This window comes from Chlorocebus sabaeus, chromosome 20, assembly GCF_047675955.1.
Source record: "Chlorocebus sabaeus isolate Y175 chromosome 20, mChlSab1.0.hap1, whole genome shotgun sequence".
NCBI lineage: Eukaryota > Metazoa > Chordata > Mammalia > Primates > Cercopithecidae > Chlorocebus > Chlorocebus sabaeus.
This window is the reverse complement of record NC_132923.1, coordinates 86,621,575-86,649,211: the sequence shown is the minus strand read 5'-3', so window position 1 is coordinate 86,649,211 and position 27,637 is coordinate 86,621,575. Positions and strand designations below refer to the sequence as shown.

At 42.3% G+C, this 27,637-nt stretch overlaps 1 protein-coding gene across 11 annotated transcripts in view; it reads left to right on the top strand.

Annotated features, from left to right (window-relative positions):
• The window catches only part of ELAVL4 (ELAV like RNA binding protein 4), a 154,658-nt gene extending 128,466 nt beyond the window's left edge, over positions 1–26,192 (top strand). For 4 of the 11 annotated variants that reach the window (XM_073007308.1, XM_007978816.3, XM_007978814.3 and 1 more), the window contains exons 4-7: positions 16,793–16,946; positions 18,581–18,806; positions 20,448–20,486; positions 23,829–26,192. In XM_073007308.1, the coding sequence (XP_072863409.1) occupies positions 16,793–16,946; positions 18,581–18,806; positions 20,448–20,486; positions 23,829–24,156 (747 nt within the window). In that variant the 3' untranslated portion in view covers positions 24,157–26,192. Of the gene's footprint in view, positions 1–2,302; positions 4,630–16,792; positions 16,947–18,580; positions 18,807–20,447; positions 20,487–23,786 lie in introns of those variants that run through there. The other 7 variants (XM_073007307.1, XM_007978806.3, XM_007978804.3 and 4 more) reach the window with 3 other exon arrangements.
• Positions 26,193–27,637: the final 1,445 nt, after the last annotated feature.

Sequence of the window (27,637 nt, the reverse complement as noted above, 5' to 3'; positions counted from 1 at the left end):
GGGGGCTGGAAGCAGTGTTCTTGATTTATTCAAAGAACATTTACCATCCACTATACTAAATGGGAGACACAGGGTGTTACAGAAGAGTGAGGTGAGGGTTGAGTAGAGGGAAGGGATCACAAGCTGTGAGACCTCCAATTAAGAGAGCAGATGGGATATTTGGGATTCAAGACCCCACAAAGAGGGCCTGTGAGCCTGAGTCTGCAAAGATGGCCAGAGCCGAGCCAAGGGAAAAGGCTGAGGCAAGGAACCTGTTCCAGGCAGAGGAAACAGCGCATGCAAAGCTGTGAAAATGTAAGACGTTGTGAGCAGGGACAGCATATAAATAGTGTGGCCTAAGTTTGGATGGGAAGGTGAAAAGATGAGGATGGGAGGTGGCAGGGCCAAGTCAGGAAGCTTTGTGTGCCAGGATGCAGCTTGGCTTTACCAAAGGGTGGCTAGGACCCTCCTAATCGAGACTCGAAAAGGGAGTATCAGTTATAAATAAACATACCAGTGTAATAGGGAGGGATGGGTACTATAATAAAATCGATGAGAGCATAGTATGGGAATGACAGAAAAAGTAACATTTCAGCAATCCGAAAACAATTAGATGGGTAGATAATATCTCAGGAAGGGTTGTTTTAAGTCAAAAAAGAAAAACGATAACCCAGAACCTGCTCCTCCAGAAGGAGGTTTAAGTTTCTGTCACTGGATAGTCATACTCTCAGTTCAGACTTCACTTGTGGGATCCTTCAGGAAGTAGTGCTGTTTGCCTTGGAGATTCCCTTGGGCAGCCAGTGGTGGTCTAGTGGATGGAGCCTGCCTCCTCTTCCGCCTTCCTTCCCTTTCTTCCCCCACCTCCAGGCAGCATCCTGCTTAGGGGCAGCTGCCAGCCAATTAATAAGTCCCCATCTTTCATAGCCTATTAAACTGCAGGGAAGTGTCTCCTGGGCGCTCTTATCCTCACGACAGCAGGTCTGACGCAAAGTAGGACAAAAGAGAAACCTCTCCCAGAATGGAAATCTATAGATGGCACCAGCTCTCAGCATCTGAAAACACAAAACCAGAACTTTTTAGTCCAACAAAGCTACTTTTCCAACATCGAGCCTGATAGAGGAGACTACTGGTATAAGATAATCTTAGCTGGAAGGTAATCAAAACAAAAACAAAGCAAAACCTTTCTCTTTTTAGAATATGTGATTATCTTTCTTTCTTTTTTAAGCAGCTTTACTTTTGCAATTGAGTTTAGCTTATTTCTAAAGATGATTGCTTTCCCTGATCTCATACAGCCTGGTACACAAAGATCCCAAAATGGACCTGATTCAGGCTGCCTCAGTCTAGGCTTAGAATCATTTCCTATGAGTTCTCTAATGAGGAAATAACAAAGAGTTGTTTAATTGTGGGGTAGTCCTCTGAGAGGCAGGAGGATTAATTTCTTTCAAAGTAAAAACATACCTATTTTCATGCTTTAAGTAAAGACCGGATGCTCATGTCACCTGACTCTTTGATGAGGCCACACTAGACTGAGAGCTGTATTTGTAGTTTTGATTGATTTTCTGTGCTATCCAGTTCAGCATTAGAATGTCAGACATTTACTCTTCCCTTGACAGACACACTAACCTTGAACTGAAAAAGGTACATTTCTTTACAGTTTTCTTGAAACCCCAACTCTTCTCCAGGGGCTTAGGATCAAATAATCAACCTTCCATTTTGCTTTTTTTTTTTTTTTTTTTTTTTTTTTTAAGTATTCCACAAGGCCATTGTGGTTTCCCCAAAGACTGAGTAGACCTGGCTTTTCTGGTCTCAGATATACCCCCTAGCCCATCATGCCATCAGAGGCTTTATCTAAGTGGATCTTAGAGACAAGGAACATTGATTATTTTCTTTCTGTAAAGAGTGAGTCTGCCTCCTTCCATTATCTATATTCCTTTCCCCACCCCCTCACCCACCCTGTGCTCAACCTGCATCAAAACGCTGCCAACACATTTGCACCCAGCGGTAATGTGGGCTTCTGAGGCACTGTAGGATTCAAAATGCACGATGCCACGGCTGAATCAATAATTTCCATTCTCCACTACGAATGAAAATTTAATGTGCAAACCTGGGGATTTCAGCCCTTTCATTAAAGCAGTTTATTTGCTGTACTAAAAATTAAGTTTGAGTGATAGGTTCCTTTATTAACTTTTCTTCCATTTTCTAAAGGGACACAATGTTTTAGGTAAAAATCATATTACAGGGAAGAAAAAGCAAACCCCTTTTGTGTGCTGTTTAATAGTCTCATCATTTATTAATTTTTTTAAATTGCTCTTTTGTCTTTCAGGCCACTGTTTACCTCTGCTTCTCTTTGCTTTGATAAGTGACATGAGATTTATCTCTTTGCTCTGACTCCCATGAAGGAATAGTTAACTTGCCTGTCTGCAAAAAAAATCAAGTATCTTGTTTGGAAGTGTACATTACAGAGATCTCAAGACCATCTAGTACATGTTTGTGAACTTTGGTCGAATTTCTCCCTCCTTTTCAAATTTCTGGAGTGCAAAACACTCTACTTTAAATGTAATGCACAAAATAGGTTCAGGCAAATCAATAGTTAATTCCAAAGCCGTGAAGGTTAATGATTAACAGGTGGATTCAGGGAAGGTTCTGGAAAGCACTAAGGGAGTGGTGGAGACTGTAGTGAGCAGTAAAGAGGACAGCTATTCTGCTGCTGCTGCTAACTGTTTAAACCCAGGTTGTTGCCAGATCTACCGGTTGTTCAATACACATGAAAATCTAGATTTTTTTCATGTCAATCTCCCAATTTTTAAAAGCTAGAAAATAACTCAAAGAATTTTAAGAGTTATGTAGGTGGGCCAAACAGAAATTAATAGTTGACCTTCTGACAGGCAGTTTGCAAACCACCCCCCAACCCACCCCCACCAAAAAAAAAAAAAAAATGAACTCACATTTAAATATGAAAACATTGTTTTGCCAATTGGTAGTGAATGGCTCATTACAAGTCCACTACTGGCTGAGCATCCCAAATCAGAAAATCTGAAACCCAAAATGCTCCAAAATTTGAAACTTTTTGAGCACCTACGTGACACTCAAAGGAAATGCTCATTGGTGCATTTCAAATTTCAAGTTTTTGGATCAGGGATGTTGAATCAGTATAATGCAAATATTCCAAAATCTAAAATCTGTCGTCCCATTTCTGATAAGGGATACTCAACCTGTACTAGGAGGTACCCAAAACTGATGGTTCCCAGTCAACAAATATCCATTTCCCTTTTATTAGGGGCAGTGTTACGTGACTGTGTGTGAATACTGAGAGCATTTAGAGAGCAATCTAGACCTCTGTCCTCCAGGAGCATGCAGTCTAGGCATCAGCACAGCACCAAAGCAGAGAAAGAGCATGATGTGTAATTAAGCTCCCAATGCATAGTGTGGATGGTGACTCCAGGGGAATTGTTCTTTGGGTTATAACTTCTTTAGTGGGAGAAAGTTCCCACCACACATCTTGGAGATCAGGCTCAGAGACGTGAAGTGACTTGTCCAAAGCCATACAACAGGCCAGCAGTGGAGTTCAAGTTAGCTTCAAAACGGCCTCTGGAGGATTCTGTCAGAAGAGGAGCTGCTTAATGTGTTAGCATGAGCTTGAAATAATAATAGTAAAGATTAATAGTAATGCTAACTTATAGTGAGTATTCACTCTGTATCCAATACTATTATAACCCTTTAACATGCTTGATATCATTTCATCTCTGAAATATCCCTGGAGCTAGGTGCTTTATACACATCAACTCTAATTCTTAAAATAGCCCTGTCAGGAGGTACTGTTATTACCTCCTTTATACAGGTGAGGAAACTGAGGCCCAAGGAGATTTAGAGACATACCCAGGATCACACAATTGATAAGCGAGACTTGGAGTAAGAAAAAATGTTTTAAAAATAACTCTCTGGCAGTAGGTCGTAAGTGTTGGAATGTCATACTGCCTGCTTGCTCAGCAACACGTGCATTCTGTGAGGATGTGTGGGTGTGTATTTGGCTCTGTGCACACATGGGTTATACTCTGTGGCATGGGAAGGAGAAAAAAAGCAAACAAATGAATTGTTTGTCTCCTCCAGGTTCTTTAGTAAACAGACATGGCTCAGGGTTTCTGCCATCAACCTAGGGACAGACCTGACTTCATTTCTTCTTGAGTCCCTGCTTTCCAGGCTCTGTGCTAGGTCCTTGGATTTGGGTGAACCAGAAATGGCAGTGCCCTAGAGATTCTTCCATCCATGTATGTCAGAGAGCTATGGAGTATGGACCATGGGCTTACATTCACTAGCCTGCCAGAGCAGCCTGGAGCCCCACTTGGGAAATTGGGTCATTGTTTAGTGTTTCAACCCTGAGCCCAGTAGAGATGACTTGCCTCATTTAGGGGTTTGGGATGCTATTTGTTTAGCTTTGTTTTTGGTGCGTGCGTGCGTGCGTGCGTGTGTGTGTGTGTTTTAGACAGAGTTTCGCTCTTGTTGCCCAGGATGGAGTGCAATGGTGCAATCTCAGCTCACCGCAACCTCTGCTTCCCAGGTTCCAGCAATTCTCCTGCCTCAGCCTCCCGAGTAGCTGGGATTACAGGCATGCAGTACCACGCCCGGCTAATTTTGTATTTTTAGTAGAGACAGGTTTTCTCCATGTTGGTCAGGCTGGTCGTGAACTCCCGACCTCAAGTGATCTGCCCGCCTTGGCCTCCCAAAGTGCTGGGATTACAGGCGTGAGCCACTGTGCCCGACTGGCTTTGTTTTTTAAAGTCATCTCCAATAGGGATCATTTTAGACTCTGGAAATGGCTGTGGATTCTGAAAAATTATTCCTGGTACTCCTTGACCCCACACCTGATGCCTGTCCCAGGCCTGACCTTCTCTTGGGCTCCAAAAGAACAGCTTCTGAATTTACATGGTAATTTTATACTTTTACTAAGAACTGCTTCCGTGAAGTTGCATTTGGTCCAGCTCTGTCACATTCATTAGGAACAAAGAAAATGAGTACCTTCAAAAGAGAAATATGTTTACTAAAGTTTTGAATTGATGTTCAAGTTACACTGAGAACTTTCAGTAAAAAGTGATCCAAAATGGAATGTGAGGGTTTGGTATCACATCCCCTAAACCGTTTGGAGTGTTGGGACACCTGTTTGGGTTTTGACCTAAATATGAGGAGTAGGATTAGACAAGTGTTTGCTGCTGGCTCTGCCTCCAGAAGCTCCTGCCTCATGGGGGACACAGACATGCAAATGACCAACTCTAAAGCAGTGGGACGGGGCAGTCATGGGGCTGCAGAGGTTTCTATTTGATACTGGGGTGGGGAGATAGGGAGCTGTGCAAGGTTTGAGTGAGCGAAAGATCTGATCAAAGTAAAGTTCCAAGAAAGTTCATCTATCAACGATGCGCCACATAGAATGTTTGGCAGATGAACCAGAGCTTACAGGCTGCTGTGGAAGGTTTTCGTCAGCCTTAGACATTGGTTTCCACCAGCTCTATTAGGAGCCTTATCCACTAATTTTTAAAGCAAAACATGCTTCTTTGTAAATAATTTGGTATTTACAGAATAATATCATGAAGGCAATATCAGCCATTCCTAAGCCAACAGAGTTAACATTTTTATATATTTCCATCCTTTTTTTTTTTTTTTTTTAATTGAGATAGGGTCTCGCTCGGGAGTGCAGTGGTGCAATTCCAGCTCACCATAACCTCCACCTCTTGGGTTCAAGCAATTCTCGTGCTTCAGCCTCCCAAGTTGCTGGGATTACAGGCACCTGCCACCAAGCCCTGCTAATGTTTGTATTTTTAGTAGAGACAGGGTTTCACCTTGTTGGCCAGGCTGGTCTCAAACTCCTGACCTCAAGTGATCTGCCCACCTTGGCCTCCCAAAGTGCTGGGATTACAGGTGTGAGCCACTGCGCCCGGCCAATTTCCATCCTTTTTTTATTGTATTATATGTGCACAAATGACTTAGTGACTTACCTTTTTCTAATAATTACATTAAGCTATTAGCCAAATGATTAAAATATGACTTTAAATAAAATATTTCCAGAGGACAGGTATTATGAATGATTGCAGGACTGGATCTGGGATGAAGGGGCAAAAGAGCTGCTCCTGCCACTCTGAGCAAATCTATGAGAGTTAGCACTTAGGCAGGCAGCGGGTGAGAGAATAAGAAAGACGCTTAGCCATGAGGCAGCAGCCCAGTTCTGGAGGCGGCAGGCATAGAGAAGGGGAAGGTGTGTGAGGGAAAGCTTTTCAGAAGGAAACACCTTCCTTCTCTGGGAAGGAGAGTGCGCTCCTTCATTTCCGCCTCTTCCTGTTGTGATGCTGCTTAACCACTTCTCCATTTTCACTTTATTCTTCTAATACCACTAATGGTGCCTCTGGGGGTCTTTCCACACTTGAGCTTTGCAGGTTCCAGTTTGCCTCTCCCACTTCTTTCTCTTGCCAGGGGTCGTGGGGGAGCTGCGCCTCCCCTCTCCTCCCTGCATCCACCTGCCTTGCTAAGGGCCTCCATTCCGCTGAGGCATCTTTTCTTTGCACTCAGCGTAAGCAATTATTTCTCCTATCACTGCTCTTAATGCTTTCCGGAGAGTTAGCAGATCATTTTTTGCTGACGGATATCACCCCACCCAGAAATGATGGACTGCCTCCCTCAGTCTTGTTAATAATAAAAAGGCATTTTCTCTCCTCCTCCATTATCGCTAGAGTCACAGCCTGGACGAGAATGCTTCTCTGCCAAGGTCAGCAGGGGCGGCTGGATCACTGAATCCCCAGGGAGCCAAGAGAGAGCATGTGGCAATGCCAGCGGAAACCAGAGACACGTTTACCCCAGTTGTACTAGCAACCCTCTCTTTCTTGTGGGAGATTTTATTTGGCTGCTCAGCTTCCCAATGCCCTGTTCACTTCCTTTGAGTGAATAATTTCAAATACAAGGATAGGAGTTGGAGAGATGGAAATACAGTTCCCCTCTTCTCTCTGCTCAGTGAAGGTGATATGATCCCAGTATCTTGAAGGTCATTCATAGTGTCCTGTGTCCACATCTAAAAAGGAAATTAGACCAGTATGGGTTGAGAAGACACAGGTTTTCAGAAGTACATGGAATGGCATCTGGGGGCTTTAGGTGTCTACAAGTGTAAAAGAAGCCAACAGTGTGATGCGAGCTGCTTAAAAAAAAAAAAAAAAAAAAAAAAAAAAAAAAAAACTCAGCACAACTTTGGCTGTGTTGGGAGAATTATGGACTCCATATCACAGAAAATAGTGGTCCTTTCCTGTCCACTCCGGTCAGCCCATCCTAGTGTCTTATGTCCCATTCTCAGCTTCACATTTTAAAAGATTGTCTAAAGGTGAATGACAAAGATGGGAAAGAAGTCTCTGCACCCACAAATTCACCTCACAATAGTTGCTTTTCTATTCTCTAGGAAAGAAAATTCTGCAGTGATCCTGAGGCATTAGTTTGATCCTATATTTCAAGAATCTGGGAAGAGAACCTGTGTAGATATCAGAGTAGAATGTTTGCCTTGGGTGGTGGTGAGGCTCCGATCATCAGAAGCATTCCAATGAACTCATAAGGGATGATGCAGAAGGGACTTCAGCCCCACAGTGGAGCCTGACTAAATGATCCTAAAGGTCCCTTCTAACTCTGAGATGCTATAATTTTGTGTTATTTCTGGTCATAGAACTGCTCTGTCCAGCATAGTAGCCACTAGCAATATATGGCTATTTATATTTGAATTTAAATTAATTAAAATTTAATAAAATTCAGAGTTCAGTTTCTTAGTCATACTAGGCATGTTTGAAGTGCTCAGTAGCCACTTGTAGCTAATGGCTACCTATATTAGACGGCACAGATAAAGAACATTTTCCTGATCCCAGAAAATTCTGTGGGACAGTGCGAGCCTAAAACATCAGTGGCCCTGAGGATTAAAGACTCACTTCCTCATGGTGCTCATGCAGCCTCTGGTCAGGATGGCTGATCTGTCAGTGATCAGAGAGCACCACACTCCTCTTCCTTCTCCCCTTTTGTCCATTCAAAAGAGCTCTGAGTTCAGATGGAAAGTCAAGTTCCAGCTCTGTCAAAAACTGGTAAGGATGACCTTGGGCAACTTACTTTACTCTCTGGACTGGTTTTCTCATCCACAAAATGATTTCTTCCAGTTCCAACAGTATAACTATAGTGTGATCTTTCTGGCTTGGTAACCTTTCAGGGAAAGTAACAGTTTGTGCCAAGCACACGGCTTTTATTTCACTGTCTGGGTTAGTGTGGCATAGTGGAAACATCCCAGAACATGGAATTGTATCCCAGTTTGTCTCTTAGTTCAGCTGTGTGACCTTGAATAAGTACTTATCTCACTGAGCCAGAGTTTGTCATCTGGAAAATGGAACTAATGATATCTTGTAGGGAATCGTAGCTTACAGTGGATGCTCAAGAAATGCTCCCCAGAATGAAGATGATGGTGAATGGTGCTATCCCTAAGGTGAACATTACATGAGGAGAGGGGAGGACTTTTTTCCATCTACATGTTTCAGAGATGAGTAAGGCAATAAAGAATGAGTCTGAATTTTACTAAGACTTGGGCAACATATGTAAAAAGCTTTGTATAGGGAAAGTATTATGAAACTTCCAGGTGGCCACAGTAATCATATCAGTCTTTTATAAAGCAGGAGCCAGGAGTTGCAGTCTAGTGAAGAGACTGAATCTGGGGTCCTGAGCCCAAAACCAGATATTCCACTAACCAGGCCATGAGACCTTTAGCACAGCTCTCCCTTCTGGAGACCACTAGATAGACAGAGAGAACTTAGAACGTACTAAGTATGCCTCTTTGATAATTTGATAGATATTTTAAAAGAAGTTGCAAGACACATGAATCTATCGTCATAGCTTTTCTGTTCTTTAAAAGAAATACTTACCTGGCCTACTGGGTGCCAGACACCCTTATGATATCCGTAGATACTCTTTAACTGCATGATTCTTTCTGGCTTCTTCATCACATCAGAGTCAGCTCTTAAAAAATAAGCTAAAATCCACAGCATAAAGTATATGATACATTTCATTTCACGTGAGAGAGCATTTTTTTGAGCTCTTGCCCTGATAAAGCTTTGAGACTAGATGCCGCAGGGATCTATGGAGATCACCAGAATGCTCAGACTCATAGGGCAGGTAAGGTGTTATCACAGATGCCTGCAATGGGAGGTAGGGTAAGTGTAACTATTGCCATTGAAATATACTGCCTTGTGTCTTCTGTGGAGTCAAAGGAGAAGAGAGTCATTTGTGCCTGGGCCTCATGGAGGAGGTGGCATTCAGTATGGGCCTAGAAAGATGGGCAGGAGTTTATTTTGACATGATGATGAACAAACAGCAAAACAAAGACATGGGAGTAGAAATTTTCTGGACATATTCAGAAAACTGTGACCATGTTTTTGTTTGAACTGGAGCATAGGGTGCATGAAGGGGTTGGCAGGAGATGAGAGGTTAGGCCAGATTCCAGAGGGCTTTGAATGCCCAGGTAAGGGGCTTAGACTCCCATCACAAAATGGCACAATTGGAACTCATTAGAACCATTACCATCAAGTTTTACCTCTGATAAAAGAATAGCACATATTAGGTGGCAGGTAGGGGAAGTGTAAAGAGTGGTGCTACATAAGCGGATGCCTGTCCTGCCTGTGGACAGGCCCATAGCCACAGGCACAGAGGTAAACTGATTCTCACAATCAAAGCTGCCGTTTCCAGGAACCAGTTGGCTTCTTTCTTCTGTCCCTGTTCCTAGAAGTGGGATTGTAGGTCCCTGAGAGGGTTTGTTCCTAGAAGGCCCTGGCAGCATCAGAATCTGTTCTCTGATTCCATTCTCCTCATCTCTGCAGGGACTTGTCTGCTCTGAGGAGTTTGTATGCGCTCAGAGAAAAGGGTGTTACAACAGATTGGGGAAAATCTGCAGCCTAATCTTCTGAAATGATTGGTTTGTGCGTGTGTGTGTGTGTCTCCTCTGCTAGACTAATAGTCCTGCATGTCAGGGACTGTTGTATTCATCTCTGTACCCTTGGTGTCTAGCATAAGGCCTGATTACATAGCAAGTGTATCAAAGCCATTGTTTATTGAGCGTTTACTGTGTGCCAGGCATTGTGCCTAGGAGTCTTAAATGCATTTTCTTGTTTAACCCTCAAACAGCTCTATTACAGAGCTTCTAAACTATGTATTCAAGTGATGCAGCTCAGAAAGGTTAAGTAACTCACCCCATAGTCACACAGCTAGCTAATAAGGGTCAGGTTTCAAGTCCACATCTCTCCAACCCCAAAGCACTTGCTTTTAATTGCTGTCTTTTCATTCTAGAGCAGGTGCTTACTTTCAGTTAAAGTAACATAAACAAGAACTTCTTTGGAGTGATTTGTCTCAAAATATAGTTACCCAGTACTCTAACTAGCACCTATCAATAAGACCCATAGGATAAGGGGTGGTAAGGCAGAAAAGATGGCCCTGGGGTGTGAAGCTAGAATAATAATAGGAGAAGAATGGAAGCTAGAGGGGAGACACATGTGAACTCAGTAGAAGGAAAAACTTTTCAACAATTAATGAGGCTGGGCATAGTGGCTCACACCTGTAATCCCAGCACTTTGGGAGGCCGAGGCAAGCAGATCATCTGAGGTCAGGAGTTCAAGACCAGCCTGGCCAACATGGTGAAATTCCTCTTCTACTAAAAATACAAAATTAGCCGGGCATGGTGGCGCCTGCCTGTGATCCCAGCTACTTGGGAGGCTGAGGCACAAAAATTGCTTGAACTCAGGAGGCAGAGGTTGCAGTGAGCCAAGATGGTGCCACTGCACTCCAGCCTGGGTGACAGAGTAAGACTCAGTCTCAAAAAAAATTAACGATGGCCAGCAATAGTGTAGGATGCCGCATGAGGTGGTGAGCTTCCTGTCCTTGGAAATGTATAAATTGAGTGGTCGGTTGTCTTGGATCCTGCCCTAAACTTTTGGGGCCACTTCCAGCACCAAATTTCTGTGAAGCAGATTTCAGGAATGTAACTTTCTGCTGAGTTCACCATTGCCACTGTATGTCACCTTTATGTGACACTATGTCTCCACTTACTATGAACCACAGTTATAGAAATTTGCAGTTTTGTGAACAGAATGCCTAGCTCATGAAAAAAATCCAGTCAGTGATAGAGGCCATGTCATTACTGTAATCCAGAGGGGCCCAACAAATGGCATTGCTGTTTTCCACATCCAAGTTCTTTTTTTTTTTTTTTTTCTGAGACGGAGTCTCGCTCTGTTGCCCAGGCTGGAGTGCAGTGTCTGAATCTCAGCTCACTGCAAGCTCTGCCTCCCAGGTTTACGCCATTCTTCTGCCTCAGCCTCCCGAGTAGCTGGGACTACAGGCGCCTGCCACCTCACCAGGCCAGGTTTTTTTTTTGGTTTTTTTTTTTTGTATTTTTAGTAGAGACGGGGTTTCACCGTGTTAGCCAGAATGGTCTCGATCTCCTGACCTCGTGATCTGCCCGTCTCGGCCTCCCAAAGTGCTGGGATTACAGGCTTGAGCCACCGCGCCTGGCCCCACGTCCAAGTTCTAAACCAATTGAGAAGTAAGACAAAAGAGAAAAGTGTATGGAATCCTAAGGTCATCTTTATTGTCAATTAAGGCCTGGGTGGGTTGCATGGACACAGTGGGCTCCATAACACTGAACTTTACACTTTTACAGACTGACACACCCTGTCACAAGTGCTCTAGATCCCACAGGCAGGGAGCGGGGCCTGCCCTCATAAGACAGAGCCTGGAACAGAATGTCTGCTTCCAGCTGGCGTCTGGCTCCCAGAAGGAAAGAAGCAGGCACCATGTGAACCTCACATGCCTATTTCTTTTCTTGAAGCCTCCATTCAGCGGAGTCACTCCTTTCCTGTGGAGAAGAGTGGGTGAAGGGATAGCAATAGGCCTGGTCTGTTACTGCAGAGGGTTCTCTCCGCATGGAAGGAAACACTGGGAGTAGGAAATGAGTATCTCCCTGTTGGAAGCAGCCCTCTGTATTGAGTGCTTCATTTCTTTCCTTTCCAGACTGGGATTCTTGAAGCAGAGACACTCCCAACACCCATCCCAGGGCCTGGCACACAGTAGATGTTTAGGAAGAGGAGGAATGAATGAACTCCCATCTTCTAATGCCAGTGTTTTTCTAAAGGAGCAATTTTCTGGGGCTGAAAAGGATACCTTTTCCCTCTCATTTTATCCCCCTCATTGCATCGTGTTTTCCATGTCCTCACCCTTTTCTGTATTATGGAGGACAGAGAAGGAGTGAGGTGTTGCTGGATGATTCAGGGAACATTTTTCCTCAGGTCATGCTGTTCTTCCCACCCTTCCCAGGCCAAGCCCTGTGTATGAACAGGTAAAGGGAGTTGTGGGTGCTGCATGGGAAGAGGCAGCCCCAAGCCCTGGTCCTGATACCCCATCTGTGATGCATGACAATGCCTGCCTTACCCACCTTGGTGAGATTTGCTGACAGCAGAATTGGGAAGTCACTTTGGAAAGTGGAAAGTACTTTGTCGGCATAAAGCAGTGGGATCTGTGGAAATGTGTTAGAGGACATTCATGTCAGTTAAGTGGTAAAAGATGGTCCAGACCCCACCAGGGTGGCAGAGGAGGGCAGTGCCTCTACAGGCATTCCCTGGTAGTGTTCCACATGTTTTGTTTTTGTTTTTGGTGAAATTGGAGGTTATGTCCCAATGGGAGCTAGATTCCCAGGCTGGCCCACAAAAGCCTTTATGACTCATCACATAATAATATGTGTAAGTATCTACTAAGTTCTAGGTATGTGCTAGACATATTAAATACATTATCTCAGTTCTTACAATAACCCATCAAAGGATAATTGACCCCCTTTTTACCAGCAAAGATGTTGAGACTTATCAAGATCAAATTACTTGCCCAAAGTCATGCAGCTAGTGAGTACTGGAGCTGACCCACAGTCAGGGATCATAAGCATGATGCTATAGCATCCTTCTGGTGGAGGATGGGAACACTGTGAGCACCAGGGATGGGGAGAGCTGAGGAGTTTGGAGGGACTGCAGATCTTCCATGGAGATCATCTGTAAAGTCAGCTGCTCACAGTCACCTGGCCATGAGCCACCCCTACCCAGAGAGAGGAGTGGCTTCTTCACTCCCAGCTCTTTCTGAGTTCCAGAGGGAGGTCAGTGCTGGCCTAGAGATGCCAGTCTTGTCTTCAGAGATTCTGGAGGAATGAAGCAAACAGGATCCTGACTGAGGCAAGGGGGGTTCTCCAGGGTGCTGGCTCCAGTATCGGAAGCCCTATGACTCCAGGCCACTGGCCCAGGAGGATTAATATGCCATCAAATCTGACCCTCTACAGGGGCCGAAAATTGGCAATTTTTTGGAAATCTTTCAGCCTAACCAAGGACCTGACAACTGTAGTCATTCAGTTAGAATTTAATACTTCTATATGGAAAGTTGAAACTTTTAGATACTAGGATGAACATTTGGATATTCAATGTGGGAATATCTCTTTTCTGTCATTTTTATCTATCCTAACCCCACAGGTTTTGTGGACAGGGGACTAAGAGAACAATAGACTTAAGGTTCCATATAGGTGAGAAATACTAAACAGGAATTAGACTTGGTATAGAATGACTGATGTGCTGTTCACCTTTGGGATTTGTTGCTGCCTTTGCGGATTTAGGGTCTGTCTCTGGAGATGTGTTGCAGTAATTCTCCCTGGCTGAGATTCTACCTGTGTTGGAATCAACGTAGGGGAAATGGTTTTTGTTGTGTCACCAACTTTCAAGTGCCAGCTCCTCTTCCCTGGCAGGGTTCACCCAGTTCCCTCTGTACCCTAGCTCTGACTGTGCAGAACTAATGGGAGTTAAGGTCATGACTATCCATTATGCATTTATTGGGTGCCAGGTACTGTGCTAAGCCCTCGATCTTCATCACCTCATTTGTCCTAACGACAGAGGAAGGCTATTATCAGGCCACCGTTCCCTGACTCCACCACCACCTTTCTCAACACCAGTCTCAGCTCAGCTCTGTCTCCTTCCTGGCCCTTTTAACCTTTGATTAATCTCTCCTTCCTCTGTGTTTCAGTCACACTCATACGTATCCCTGGCGTAACATACACATCTTGTGGCACTGTGATAATTAGTCTGTATGTTTACTCATCCATTCTTCTGTTCAACACATTTTAGTGAGTGCCTCCTGTGTATTGTCTGTTGCCCTTTTTGGACTTGGAGTTCCTTTACAGCAAGAGACCATGCCTTGTTCTTGCTGTGTTCCCAGCACATACCACTGTACCTGGCTCACAGTAGATCCTGAGGAAATATTTGCTAAGAGAAGGCCTCTATGTGATGTCTAGTCCTAAAACAATCTTCTTTCAGTCCTTCCAGCCCCAGGCACTAGAAAATGGGAAATTTGTCCCTTAGCTCTTAGCTTGGTGGAGAAACGCAGCTGGGATTCTGGGTGTCTGACTCTTCAGCGGTCCACCTTACTAGAGCTACAGTTAACTCCAAAGAGCCAGTAATACTAGCATCATTTCCCATGAGCTGTGGGTGTTTATTATTTTTTTTTTTCCAGTAGGTGTTGAACACTCGATAGGTATCAGGCTATGTGCTGGGAGCTAGAGCCACAGAGTTGAATAAGACACACACACACACAAGACCTACAACCTAAAGAGATCATCAGCCTCAATGGAGAGGTGATGAGTTAAGGTTGAAACAGGTTAAGTACCATGGTTCATTTAGAGCACTGCTGGGGAGATTATTTAGGAGAAGGTGAGATTAGAGAAAGCTGCCTAGAGAAGATGTCATTTGAGCTGAGCCCTGAAGAGGAGTAGGATTTGGACTTGGGGAAGTAGGAAGAAAAAAAATGTCTGTATGAGCAATGGCATAAAAGTGGTAGGTTGTGTTTTGAGGGAGCACAAATGTCATTCAGATAATTAATTTGTCAGTAATTGGCAGGGTGAAACAAGGGTGACCCTCATTGCCATGGGCATATCACTATGATGTTTTTATTTCCTTCTCCTACCACTTCTTCCTCCTACTCAAAAAATGGTTCTGCTATTGACAGACTTGGTCCCTTAAAAAACAGGGGTGGGAGAACCTTCCGTGGAGTGAAACCCTGTCCAGATAGTCACATGGGGTTCTTAGTCCTTCAGCCCACACCCAAATGCACACACTGGGACCCTGTGTATAAAGGCCCCTCTACCTCTCAGCCATGTGCTGGGAAGGAGCCTCCAGAGGCCTCCCAGCCCACCCATGAGTTTCTAGAAGATGGAGATACTGAAGGCAGCTGCCTCACTCCATCAGCAGGAGGAGGCCAGCGAGGCAGATTAGTCACTCACATCATTTTATCTGTTGAGTCAACATCTATTTTTAGGTGTGGAACCCATAAAGGGACCTGGCATGTCTGTCATGGAAAGGGGGAGAGTGCCATGGATGAGGGTTCTGCTCATCCTTCATCTTCTTTGCTAGACCCATTCTCTTCCCTGAAGGTCACAGAAGCAAGGCCCACTTTACTGCTGGAGGTTTAGGTCTTAATGTCAAAGGTCTGGTTTAACGTGTTCAATTCCTTTTGCACACATGCTTTTGTGTGTGTGTGCGCACACACACACACTCTCACCCCTACAGTCTTAATAGGTCTTATGAATCAGTTATATGGATTAAATAAAACTTCCAACTGAAAAATGCTAAGGCATACAGGTCTCTTCCTGTTCAACGTTGTCAGATGTGCTCTGAAATGACTGTTTTCATCATCTATTCTGAGCCATAACCACCCCAGAAATAGCTTTAGCAGGAAAGTGCTTTTGTTAGACTAGCTGTAAATTATATTTCAAATGTCTGATGTTGTTTTCTTAAAAAATAAATAAATAAGTAAATGAAAGTCTAAAATTAATGACTGCTGGGGTTTGCTTTGCTTATGTGTACTGCTACAGATTTGGCTTCTTGCAGATGGAATTTCAGATCTGTTTACACTTCTGTGTTAGCTTTTTGGGGGAAAAAAAGCAGTTGAGAGATCTGGGAGGACAAATTTACAAAGTCGAACTTATTATAACCATTGGTGAGGCTCTCTTCTCTCTCTCTACTGCCCTTTCCCTCCCTCCTTTCCATCGTGCCCCCATTTTGTTTGTTGTGGTTTTTATCTGCCCTGCTTCAAAGTTAGAGGCAACTGGTCCTTGCAGATGTGACAACAAGGTCACATATCCAGTTTCGCAAGCAGATGTTCATTCAGCCCTATTTCACCAGCACTTTGTCATTCGTTAAAGAGCAGACCTCATGGGAGCAGACTGGAGCAACACAAAGGATGGAACATAAAAAAAATCTTGCAGAAAACCTGATTGCTTTTATGTATTCAGGAAGAAGGTGATGGGGGTAGGGAGGGTGGCAAGGAGAGAAATGTGCAGAGCAGAATTTCATGAGGTTTTTTTTTTTTTTTTTTGGTTTATTCAAAGATTATTATGTGTTGGATACAGTAAATCATCTATACACCCACATCCAGGAGGTAAATCTTCAGAACTCCATGCGTGGGTAGCTCTGCATTTAACAGCTGCCATACAGTAGCTATTTTGTTCTGCACTTAGAGACCCTTATCTGTGCATTTGTTTTAAGTTATCATCAACTCTCCTCTTGTTCCTCTATTGCTGTTCTCCTGGTTCTCATTACTATTAGAAGAGTAGCTAAAAATCTGAACTACTGAGTGATTTAAACTGACACCATTAGTTGTAACGGTAGATGAGGGACTGTCATCTTGTTTGTGGACTCGGCGTCTACTCTGAGGGTGATTGCCTATAATGGAATTAGCTCCTCTTGCCTTTTCCTAGGTCTCATATGCCCGTCCGAGCTCTGCCTCAATCAGGGATGCTAACCTCTATGTTAGCGGCCTTCCCAAAACCATGACCCAGAAGGAACTGGAGCAGCTTTTCTCGCAATACGGCCGTATCATCACCTCACGAATCCTGGTTGATCAAGTCACAGGTTAAGTGTTTCTTTGTAATTTCTTTCTGTGTATATCAATGTCATCAGCCCTGTTACTCATAAGAGCAGAAGGCTGATGGCTGCTTAAGGCAGATGATATGGATCATGAATAGACAGATTTTTGACTTGGAAGAAAGAATTCTTATCGGTCAACTGCCCAAATTTAAAATGGGCCATCTTGGGAGGTAGTTCTCCATCATGGGACTTGTTTTAGCAGCAGCTAAACTACTTGGCAGGGTTGTAAAAAGGATTCAGGCATCAGGTTGAGAGTCGAACTGTATGACCTTCAAAGTCTTTTTCAGCCCTCAACCAAATAACATTACTTTTGTATGTGAAAATAACCTGTATGCGTAGCTATAACTCCAACTCATGGCATTATAGAGTTAGGAATTGTCCCATTTCACACATGAGAAAACAGATTGAAAGTGGGGGATCTAACTCCCCAAAGCTAGTGAGTAGCAGTACAGGGATCTGAACTCAGGATCTGGTACTGGGGTTCTTTGTCTACAATAAAGAAAGGCAGCCACCACCTCTCAGTAAGAAATGTCAGGTACTCTAGGTTGCATTTTTAATGACAAGGTGTTTTCGCCTACCTCCAATTTGATTCCAATTTAGAACTCACCCCCTGAGAATAGTTTAGCATGTTTATCATATGATTCATGAGACAAACCTTCACAGAAGCTGGCTCTGCCCCAGACATTTTGCAGAGAGACACTGGAGACCAAGAATGAACAGGCACTGCCCCACCCTTACAGGACTCCAGTGTGGAGTCCAAATACTTGCTAGAAGCTGTCAAGTGCCCCTGAGAGCTCAGGAGAAGGTGTGCCATGCCTGGTGGGAATTGCTGGGAAGGCCCCATTGAGGAGGCAATGTTTGATTAGGGGTTGGGAGGATGTTTCAAAGGTATCCAGCAAAAAAGGAGGGACAGAGCATTCTAGGTGGAGAGGAGAGCATAACCCAAGGCATGGAATCGAGGAAGAACACAGTCTATTCAAGGAGCATCAGGCAGTTCATGGTGGCTGGTGTGAGCCTCAATAGGGAATTTGGGGCCAGATTGTCAGAGGCATTGAATCTTGTACCAATAAGTCTAGAGTTTATCTGGGTGCAGAATGGAGCCATGGAAGGGTATTTTGTAGGTTTTGTTTGTTTTTCATTTTAGAATGGGAGTCAGTGAAGAATAGGTACTATGTACAAGGTACAAAATTTAAAAAGTACAAAAGAGCTATAGAAGATGTTTTTAAAGTATGTGATGTGGTCAGAGTTCACTTTTCAAATAGATTGCACACTCGCTACATGTGGAGGACACATGAGAAGACTAGAAACTGGACTGTGAGTGATCAGTTATAGTAACTTTTGGGAGGTGAGGATGGAGCAGGGCAGTGGTAGAGGACCAGAGGGGCCAGATGCAAGAGATCCCTATGTCCTATGGCTGAGAGGCATCAGTCCAGAGCCATGATGGCAGGAATGCAGGTAAATGTGTTTTGATGGGTGAGAGAGATCAGGGAGCTGGGCTCAGCCGTGGCCCCACAGGTGGGTTTACTCCTCACACAATATCCATCGGACCCATCTCTTCCCGAAGATGTTTACCAGTTTGGTGTGTTCACTCTTTACAAAGGCTCTTTCTCTTTCCCCAGGAGTGTCCAGAGGGGTGGGATTCATCCGCTTTGATAAGAGGATCGAGGCAGAAGAAGCCATCAAAGGGCTGAATGGCCAGAAGCCCAGCGGTGCTACGGAACCGATTACTGTGAAGTTTGCCAACAACCCCAGCCAGAAGTCCAGCCAGGCCCTGCTCTCCCAGCTCTACCAGTCCCCCAACCGGCGCTACCCAGGTCCGCTTCACCACCAGGCTCAGAGGTTCAGGTAGGCATGCCCAAGAGGAAGAAGCCCTGCTATAGGGGTTCAGAGCTGGGCAAGAGCCAGGGAAGCCCATGGTCCTGACAAATGGGGCAAGGGTAAAAGCTTCCACCACCAGGAATCAGTGTGCAAAACTCCCCCCAAGCCTCAGTTTCCATTCCTGTAAAATGAGACGGTTGGAACAGATGCCCTTCTAAGCCCTTTTCCAATTTACTACTGTGACTGTATAAACTTCAGATTCTTTGGTAGAAACAAAATTTCTGTATTTAACCAAACATGAAGGTTCAGTTTCAACAACAGTTTATCACAGATCAGTGACCACATTCAGCAGATTAGACTTAAGGCTGGACAATGGCTTTTAATAAATTTAAAAAATAGACCATAAGGCAGATCCTTGCCAGAGGGAGTGGTTTTTCCTGTCTTCTTTTCCCTCGGCAGGTAACTCTGTTGAGTTCAGGGGACGGGGGACTGTCTAAGGTGTTAACCTTATTATGTTAAGTCAGTAGATTCTGGGAAGACAGGGAGGAAGATCCTGTCCAAGCCTGATTAGTGTTTATTTTGAGTACCCAACTCCCAGGAAGCTCCTGGGGCAGGGGGGCATTGCCCTTCTCCTGGGACTTTCCTAAAGACAGGTTTCTCTCCATGAAGGCAGTATGACCTTGACTGGTCTCTATTATACAAGAGATAAAAATATTTGTGACTTACCCATGATAAATTCTAAACAATTATTTTATTCCACACCACATCCCAGCCTCCCTTTGATGAAAATGTTTTTCTCTTTGAGAAACTTCACGTGGGAAATAGTAGGTCCTTCTATCTAGGATAGTATGCTCCATCTGGCTACATGAGGAGAAAAATCATCCTCTTTCGTGTCCTCCTATGCCCTGTGAATTTGAAATGGTTAATGATTTCATGAAGAGTCCAAGTCATCTAATTTTTATTTTGCATGAGAGCACATGCAGTATTTATGTAAAAGCCTCTCCAGCAGACTTCTAATGGTGGAAACTATGGTTACTACTGCCCTATGGTGTGAATAGCTTGTCCGCAAGTAAGGTACTGAATGTGAGGAAGATTATAGCATAATGGCAGTTTGCTGGGAGGTGCTATCAGGCAGTAAACAGTAAGCTACTTTTTAAAAATCTTAACCTGCAAACTCCCCCCTGCCTCCCAAAAATGTGTGTAGTAAGATGATTTAGTTAATATAGCAAGGCTAACAGAAAATATCCGTTCCGATACATATTGTGTGCCTGTGTATTGTTAATCTGGAACAGAGACCTTTATTTACAAGTTTAATTATAGTAAAAAGGTGAACAATTTAAGAAGCCCCCACTTTGAAAAATTTCACATACAATGTAAAACAAAATCCACACAAACGTTCTGAGAGGTGGGGGGAATGGTATTAATTCAGATCTTGAAAGAAAGGGAGACTCGTTAGACACTTGCTTTAAACTCTAGCATTGACCCGAACATGAATTACTTGCAGTTAGAGACAGAAAAGGGGGAAACTACCGGTGGAGAGACTCCCAAGCAGTGGGGAAAGTTGTTGAGCTTTTCTTCTTTGAAAATGGAGCATTCTTATTAATAGTTCCATTGAGCGATCTTGCCATCTGTGAGGCATTAACCCAGAGACCCTCCTTCTCTTTGCAGGCTGGACAATTTGCTTAATATGGCCTATGGCGTAAAGAGGTAATTAAAACTCCACAGATTGCCAGATGTCCATGTTGGCACAGACTGGGGCTAGAATTTTTTTTTTTTTTAATTCACTAACTTTACTTTAAAAAAAAATTCCTCCTTTTTCTTCCACCAGCATGTCAAATTCTTAATTTTAATTTCGGACCTCAGTTGATTTTGTTTCTTTTAGGGCACACAAAATGTATTTGTGTGTTTCACTTTTTCTTTTATTTGCAGGTGGGCTTCTCCTATGGTTCAGGTGCCACAGCTACCAAGCCCTTAATAATCTGGTCCTTTGAATGGCTCCCCTAAGGGGAAAGGCTCCGACTCTTTGCTGGCTGGTTTTGCAAACTTGCATAGCAAACTATTTTGCATTAGTAATGCCAAGATTCAGTTAAGAGGGCAGATTCCAACAAATCAGAATTAGAACATTTTGCTAATTGTGGTTGACAATCTTATGATTTTTCAGTAGAAAAATTAGATTTTGGACTACCAGCTCTGGCCAAAGGATAAACAAACACAAGGATGACTTTCTTGCTCCTGCCCCCACTTCAGTGTGCATTTCAGAGCACATCCTGAGAATGAAGTGTATCTGTGTGCACCTCAACCAGGGGTTTCTTTTGTTACAGGTTTTAACAGTTATTATAAATCCTCCCTTGGTTATATGTTATGTGTGTTTTAAACTTGCTGTTCCTTTCACTGAAAGGCTTTTTGTGGGGTTGGGGGCCCAGAGTCAAGGCTTTTGGGGCTCTCTGAAGGCAGATTCAAAGGTTTTCCAGACCCAGTGTGAAATCTGAATCTTGGAAAGTTGGGTGTGTGATGTCACTGTGTCCATGAGATTCCCGTATGTGCTTCTGATAAGCTCCACTGCACTGCTAGGGACATAGTGTCTTCATCATCTTGCTCAGTAGAGCTGCACACTTTAATTCCCCTTCCTACAGTCAAGGGAAAGAGATGTAGTCTTTAATAGTCCACATCACACTCCCAGTTCTTTCACTGGCCATGCATGGTAAGTACCCTGACTCTGAGAACTGGTGCACAGTAGAGGAAGTAACCTGACTGCAGACTTCACTTCAGAGGACCAGCCTCTCAAATCTCAATCCCAACATCAATGAAGATAACTATGAGTTATCTCCACATTTCCAGCACACTGTATGCCTGTTCCCAGGGATTTTACATCTTTCCTAGCTCTATCTCATTCCTTTGCTCCTCTCTGATGTTAGTGAGGTGGTGCTAAATGTTATGAAAAGAGAAATGCTTATAACATAGATAAGATAGGGGAAGACACAGCTGTGGTAGGCCTGCCGCCACCTCCTCCACTGCCCCACCCAGAGTAAACATCACTGGCTGATAATAGCATTCTCTTTTCCTATTGAACCCAGATTTGGATTTAGAATACTTCCTACCAAAATGCCGCAATTAACTGTCACCAACTAGGATAAAGGCTGTACTTGCAATCTCTTTGCTGGCCCTGACCTTTGACTTATAATAAATACTTAGCTGTTTTCCACCTATAAACAGAAACAGGTCAATTCACCAGGGTCAACTCCCCTGGTTGGAGGAGAGAAGATTAAAAAGACAATCTTCAGAAATGATACAAGTTACAAATTGTCATGGATTTGCACTTCTAAGAATCTACACCATAATATTTTTTGGCTTTTTCTTGTTAATTGTTTTTAAACAAGAGAGAAGATTGACTTAGTGAATAATAGCAAAAATATTGTCTATTGAGTCGTTAGATTTAGCATATATTCAGTAGCCATTTGATTATCCAAATTCTAGTTAGATACAGAACTATTATTTAAGAGGACTTTCAAATCTCCAAGAATATTTGCTTATTTTTAAAAACAGTTGTAGCTCACACTTTATACCATGCTCGTCCCTAGTTTTTGCTTTCTCTCCTTTTCCTATCTCCCCCAGTAAAACCCCGGCCAAATGAAAAGCAAGAAACTATTCAGTGTATAGCATCAAAAATCCCTATATAAGATCATGCCTGTAATCCCAGCACTTTGGGAGGCCAAGGTGGGTGGATCACCTGAGGTCAGAACTTCAAGACCAGCCTGGCCAACATGGCAAAACCCCGTTCTACTAAAAATACAAAATTATCAGCCAGGCGTGGCAGTGCATGCCTGTAGTCCCAGCTACTCAGGAGGCTGAGGCACGAGAATCTCTTGAATCCGGGAGGCAGGGGTTACAGTGAGCCGAGATAGCACCACTGCACTCCAGCCTGGGTGACAGAGTGAGACTCCATCTCAAAAATAAAAAATAAAAAATCCCTATATAAACTTTGATGTGAAACAAGACATTAACAAATATTGTTCTGCTGTAGGCACTGGTAACCTAGTTGTTTCATCTGGTGCATCCATCACAAATCACACAAGGATTTATTTCATCAGACAGTGAATCAAATTTAAAGGGTCATTTTTTTCTTTTCAGGATTACACAAAAACTGAGAAGATTTCTAAGCCTAATACAAAAGCAGTTGTAATAGGGCAAATAACAATTTTATGCTTTTCTAATGTACAGCAATTCAAGATATATAAATGCACAAACCACTTGAAGTCTTGCTCCAATGATGCTTGGGAATAAATTCCAGATAACATAGCATAAAGGAGTAATACATCTTTATTATTATTGCTTGAGTTTGTAGGGGAAACCCTTTTGGATAAATGCTAAATGAAACATGAACCACCCATCTGTTTAACAGCAAGACATGCCTGTTCATTGTCACGTATCTCCATCCTCACCAAGAAACCTTTGACAACCATAGGTCAAGGGAATGCAAAAATGGTAGACTTAAGCACTTTAGGGCCATCTCCTAATCTGCCTTTAAAAAGAAAAAAATGAAATTTCCCAAGCACTGGCCAAAGTTAGTCACTTATTCAACCAATAAATATTTATTGAGCATTTTCTATGTGTCACTGTATCTGTGAGATTCCCATATGTGCTCCACTGAATAAACAAATAGAGCCACAGAATGAATGAAATAGACCCTTTCCCCCAAGAGCACATTGTCTATTGTTGGGGTGGGGTGGAGTCAGGGTGGGGTGTGCTCTGAGCATCTACTGTGATAGAACTATTATAGAGCCTTGCTCTGGGAGCCCTGGGAGTCCCTCATGGTTTTTAGAAATGGACCTAGATCTTTCTCTCAGCATGAACATACCCTAGCCAGTCAAGCCATTCCCATCAGAGGAAATTACATAGACATTAGTTTTTACATTTTGGTTTTTGAACCCTGAAGACTCTCCTGCAAACACTCACTCAGCCCTCTGCCCCGTGTCTGTGTCTGTGCATCTGTGTGTTATCCTTGGTCAGACTGATGTCTGGACCAGTCCCCCCTTCTGCTTGTCCCCCCAGGTTCTCCCCAATTACCATTGATGGAATGACAAGCCTTGTGGGAATGAACATCCCTGGTCACACAGGAACTGGGTGGTGCATCTTTGTCTACAACCTGTCCCCTGATTCCGATGAGAGTGTCCTCTGGCAGCTCTTTGGCCCCTTTGGAGCAGTGAACAACGTCAAGGTGATCCGTGACTTCAACACCAACAAGTGCAAGGGATTTGGCTTTGTCACCATGACCAACTATGATGAGGCGGCCATGGCCATCGCCAGCCTCAACGGGTACCGCCTGGGAGACAGAGTGTTGCAAGTTTCCTTTAAAACCAACAAAGCCCACAAGTCCTGAATTTCCCATTCTTATTTACTAAAATATATATAGAAATATATACGAACAAAACACACGCGCGCACACACACACATACACAAAAGAGAGAGAAACAAACTTTTCAAGGCTTATATTCAACCATGGACTTTATAAGCCAGTGTTGCCTAAGTATTAAAACATTGGATTATCCTGAGGTGTACCAGGAAAGGATTTTATAATGCTTAGAAAAAAAGAAAAACAAAAAAACAAAAAAATACCTTTGATGCATTGAATGTTCTTTCATAGCTGTCGTTGTTGAATATAATATACATAGATAGCGATGTGCAGGGATTTTTACCCAGCCAGCTAACTTTACTACCTTCCTTGAAGGTGGATCTTTTTAAGATGACCATTCGCTCATTTGAAGAAGAAAAACAAAAAACAAAAAAAATAATAAAAATAAAACAATTTTTACAAAGTAATGGGATTCAAAGAAAGGAAAAAAAGATTTTTCTTTTTTGTCAAAATGTCGATTCAATCAGATTGGTAAAAACCCCCACACAAATTAAAGAGGAATAATAAAAATTGCAAAAATAAAAAAAAAAAACTTTTGCAAATTTTTTTATTTTTCCTTTTTTCTTTTATATCATGTGAACTAAAACAGTCTTCTGTTAGGGGATGGGGGCAAGGGGGATACCTGATGACATTAACAATTTAATAACATTAACATTGTTGCCAAAGAGGTGGTCTCTTTGCTGAAAATGGGTTTCAAGAAAAATCTATTTTTATAAAATATAAAGAATTTTTACAAGAGAATCTGGATTTGAGAAAAAAATATTTTGACTGGCTAATTTAGGGGAAATTGACAACTTTGTCGCGTTCATACTGCACTGGTAACTTTTTAGAGATCAAGATGTGTGTTTTAAACTGGATTCGTAGACTGTTTTTTGAAGGATGGGCTATAAACAGATGATCTTCATATCTTTTCATAGCATGTAATAATAATTAAAAAACAATTATTAATTACTAGGGGAAAGGAGTGTTCGTTCTACCCAGGGTACCACAGTTCCCCACAGTCAAAACCCAAAAGCAAGGAGATGAGTTGAAAGACAGTTTTTCTTTAAGTCATCAGTATGGGATGTCAGCAGAACAAAAATTAAAAAGATTAATTTTCCTTTTGATCTAAAACTTCCTTAGTTTGAGCAGTAGGTGCTACGAAATTATTTACATATCTTAGTATCATAGTTAAATGTAATGTGTTTAGGAGAGGAAAACAAAAGATACATTTGCTTTAAATTCATTAAGAAATTTTGAAATTCACTTTGTAGCCCATGCTGATAGAATTGGGCTGTGTTGGTACATTTGAAACACTGTTTATGTTGCTTGAAACATTTATTTATTTAATCGCCGATGTGATGATGCCTATGGCCGAGATCAAATATAGCTAGATTGGCTAGACTACTTATTTGTTTACTTAAACTATGGGAAGAAGCATATTATTGTGTCATTCTGTTGTGTGTGTATGTGTATATACAATATAAATATATATATATAAAGTTATTTTTTCTTTGGGTTAATTTATTATAAGTTGTAACACTTGGCTAGTTTTGTTTGTATATGTCTTAAAATGTTTTCTTATGATATTTAAGTGACAGTTAAAGAGGTATCAAGGTAACTTGTGTAGAACTATTGTTTGATATATTGTCATGTTTGTTGTGAATATTTTTTCTTACTGCACAGTAGAAAAATAAAAACAACTGAGTCTTTATTTTAATGTAACTCAGATTGGGGAAAACAAACAGAGCTAAGGGAACAAAATGACTGAGGGAGCACTCTCCCACGTCCAGTGCACTGATCATTTTAGTATGTTTGTGCTTTGTACGGTTATATATTTAAAACAAAAACAAAACAAAAAAATACAAGGGTTCATGCTCTTCCCTGGGTAATAGAAACAGTTACTCGCTATGCATAATCTAGTTGATAGTTAAATTTGCTATTGCTTTTCTTGTCTTGTTATATAAAATCTTTTCAATACAAGTTTAGTCTTAATGGTAATAAAACGTTATGGTTATTTATAACTTGTGCTTATTTTGTGCATTTTTTCCCATGCTGAACCCACTAAGTGCATGTAGACAGGACTGTTGTTTTCACACTGAAGAGGCAAACTTTGTAGTAGTCGTCGTAGTGGTAGACAGATTACGAATACCAAGGCTGCATCATAGACTCCTCCTTTAAATTTTTTTTCTGTTTTTTTTTCCTCTTTTCGGTTTTGGATATAACACCAGATTTCAGTTCAGAGAACACTCGTTCAACATTCAGGGAAACCTTTTTACGTCACCTGCTATGAATGAACGCAGTTTGCTGGCAAAGTTTTGATGCATTTGCTAAGCATTAGTGGGAAAGGCATGCCAAAATCTTCTCTATAATGTGTTCAATCTTGGGGGAAAAAAAAAAGGAAAAAAAATCTTAGGACCAGGCAGTTGTATACTTTAGTTATTAATGAATGACTTCATGTTAATCTTGCTAGTTTAGATGATTTCCAAGGGAAAGTATTGTAAATGTTTTTTTTTTTCATAATCTTGTTGTGTTTGAATTATTTGTACTTTATCTGTCCAGACAATAAATGAAAGTGTGTAGAATGGATTTGACTTCCCAAATTTTTAAATGTGTTTATTTACACTTTTTTCCTGTACCATCTTCAGAGTTCCCAATATTTTAGCCCAGTCCCTGAAAGTCAGCTCGATATTCAGAAGTCACTGTTCTGGTTCCATGCTATTAAGTGTGGTGGTCCGCAACCAGCAGTATCAGCATCATCTGGGAGCTTCTTAGAAATGTAGAATCTGCATTTAACCAGAGCCCCAGGTGAATGAATCACTGGTACTTTCAAGTTTAAGGAGCACTGCCCTGGTTGATAAGCCAGAACACTTGGCCTTACCTTTGGTGTTACAATACATTAGCACCTGTTAGTCATTTATAAGAAGGCTTGTGACTTATTCAGAGGACAGGGAGCCACCATTTGCAGAGCATCTATTATGTAACAGGCAGGCTGTATAGTATCCTCTACATTCTCTCACTTTATCCTCAGCAACCCGAGGGATGTAGACAACATTATCCTCATTTCACAGATGACAAGACTGAGGCTCAATAAGAATAATAACTTGACACCAAAAGCAAGTTTCCAGCTAGGATTTGATCCAAGTCTGATTCTACTGCACAGCACTCAGCATTAAGGTTGCAGAACTTGAGCATTAAGAAATATTAAGAAAGCAGACCGTTTGTATTGAAAGTAACAGCTAAGCAAGAAAGGTCACCTTTTTATTTTAGCACTCATTTCTGTTTAAAAGTAGGAAATATTTGACTGTCTTACCTCTGAATAAAAACTCTAAACAAGGAATTACTCATAATGTGTCTAAAGAACATGATTTATGTTCAACCTAGGGAGAAAAATACTGCCTATATTATCATGAAGTCACATTAAAATATGCCCTGAACTTTACAGATTAGCTTTTTAGTGATTTCCTGA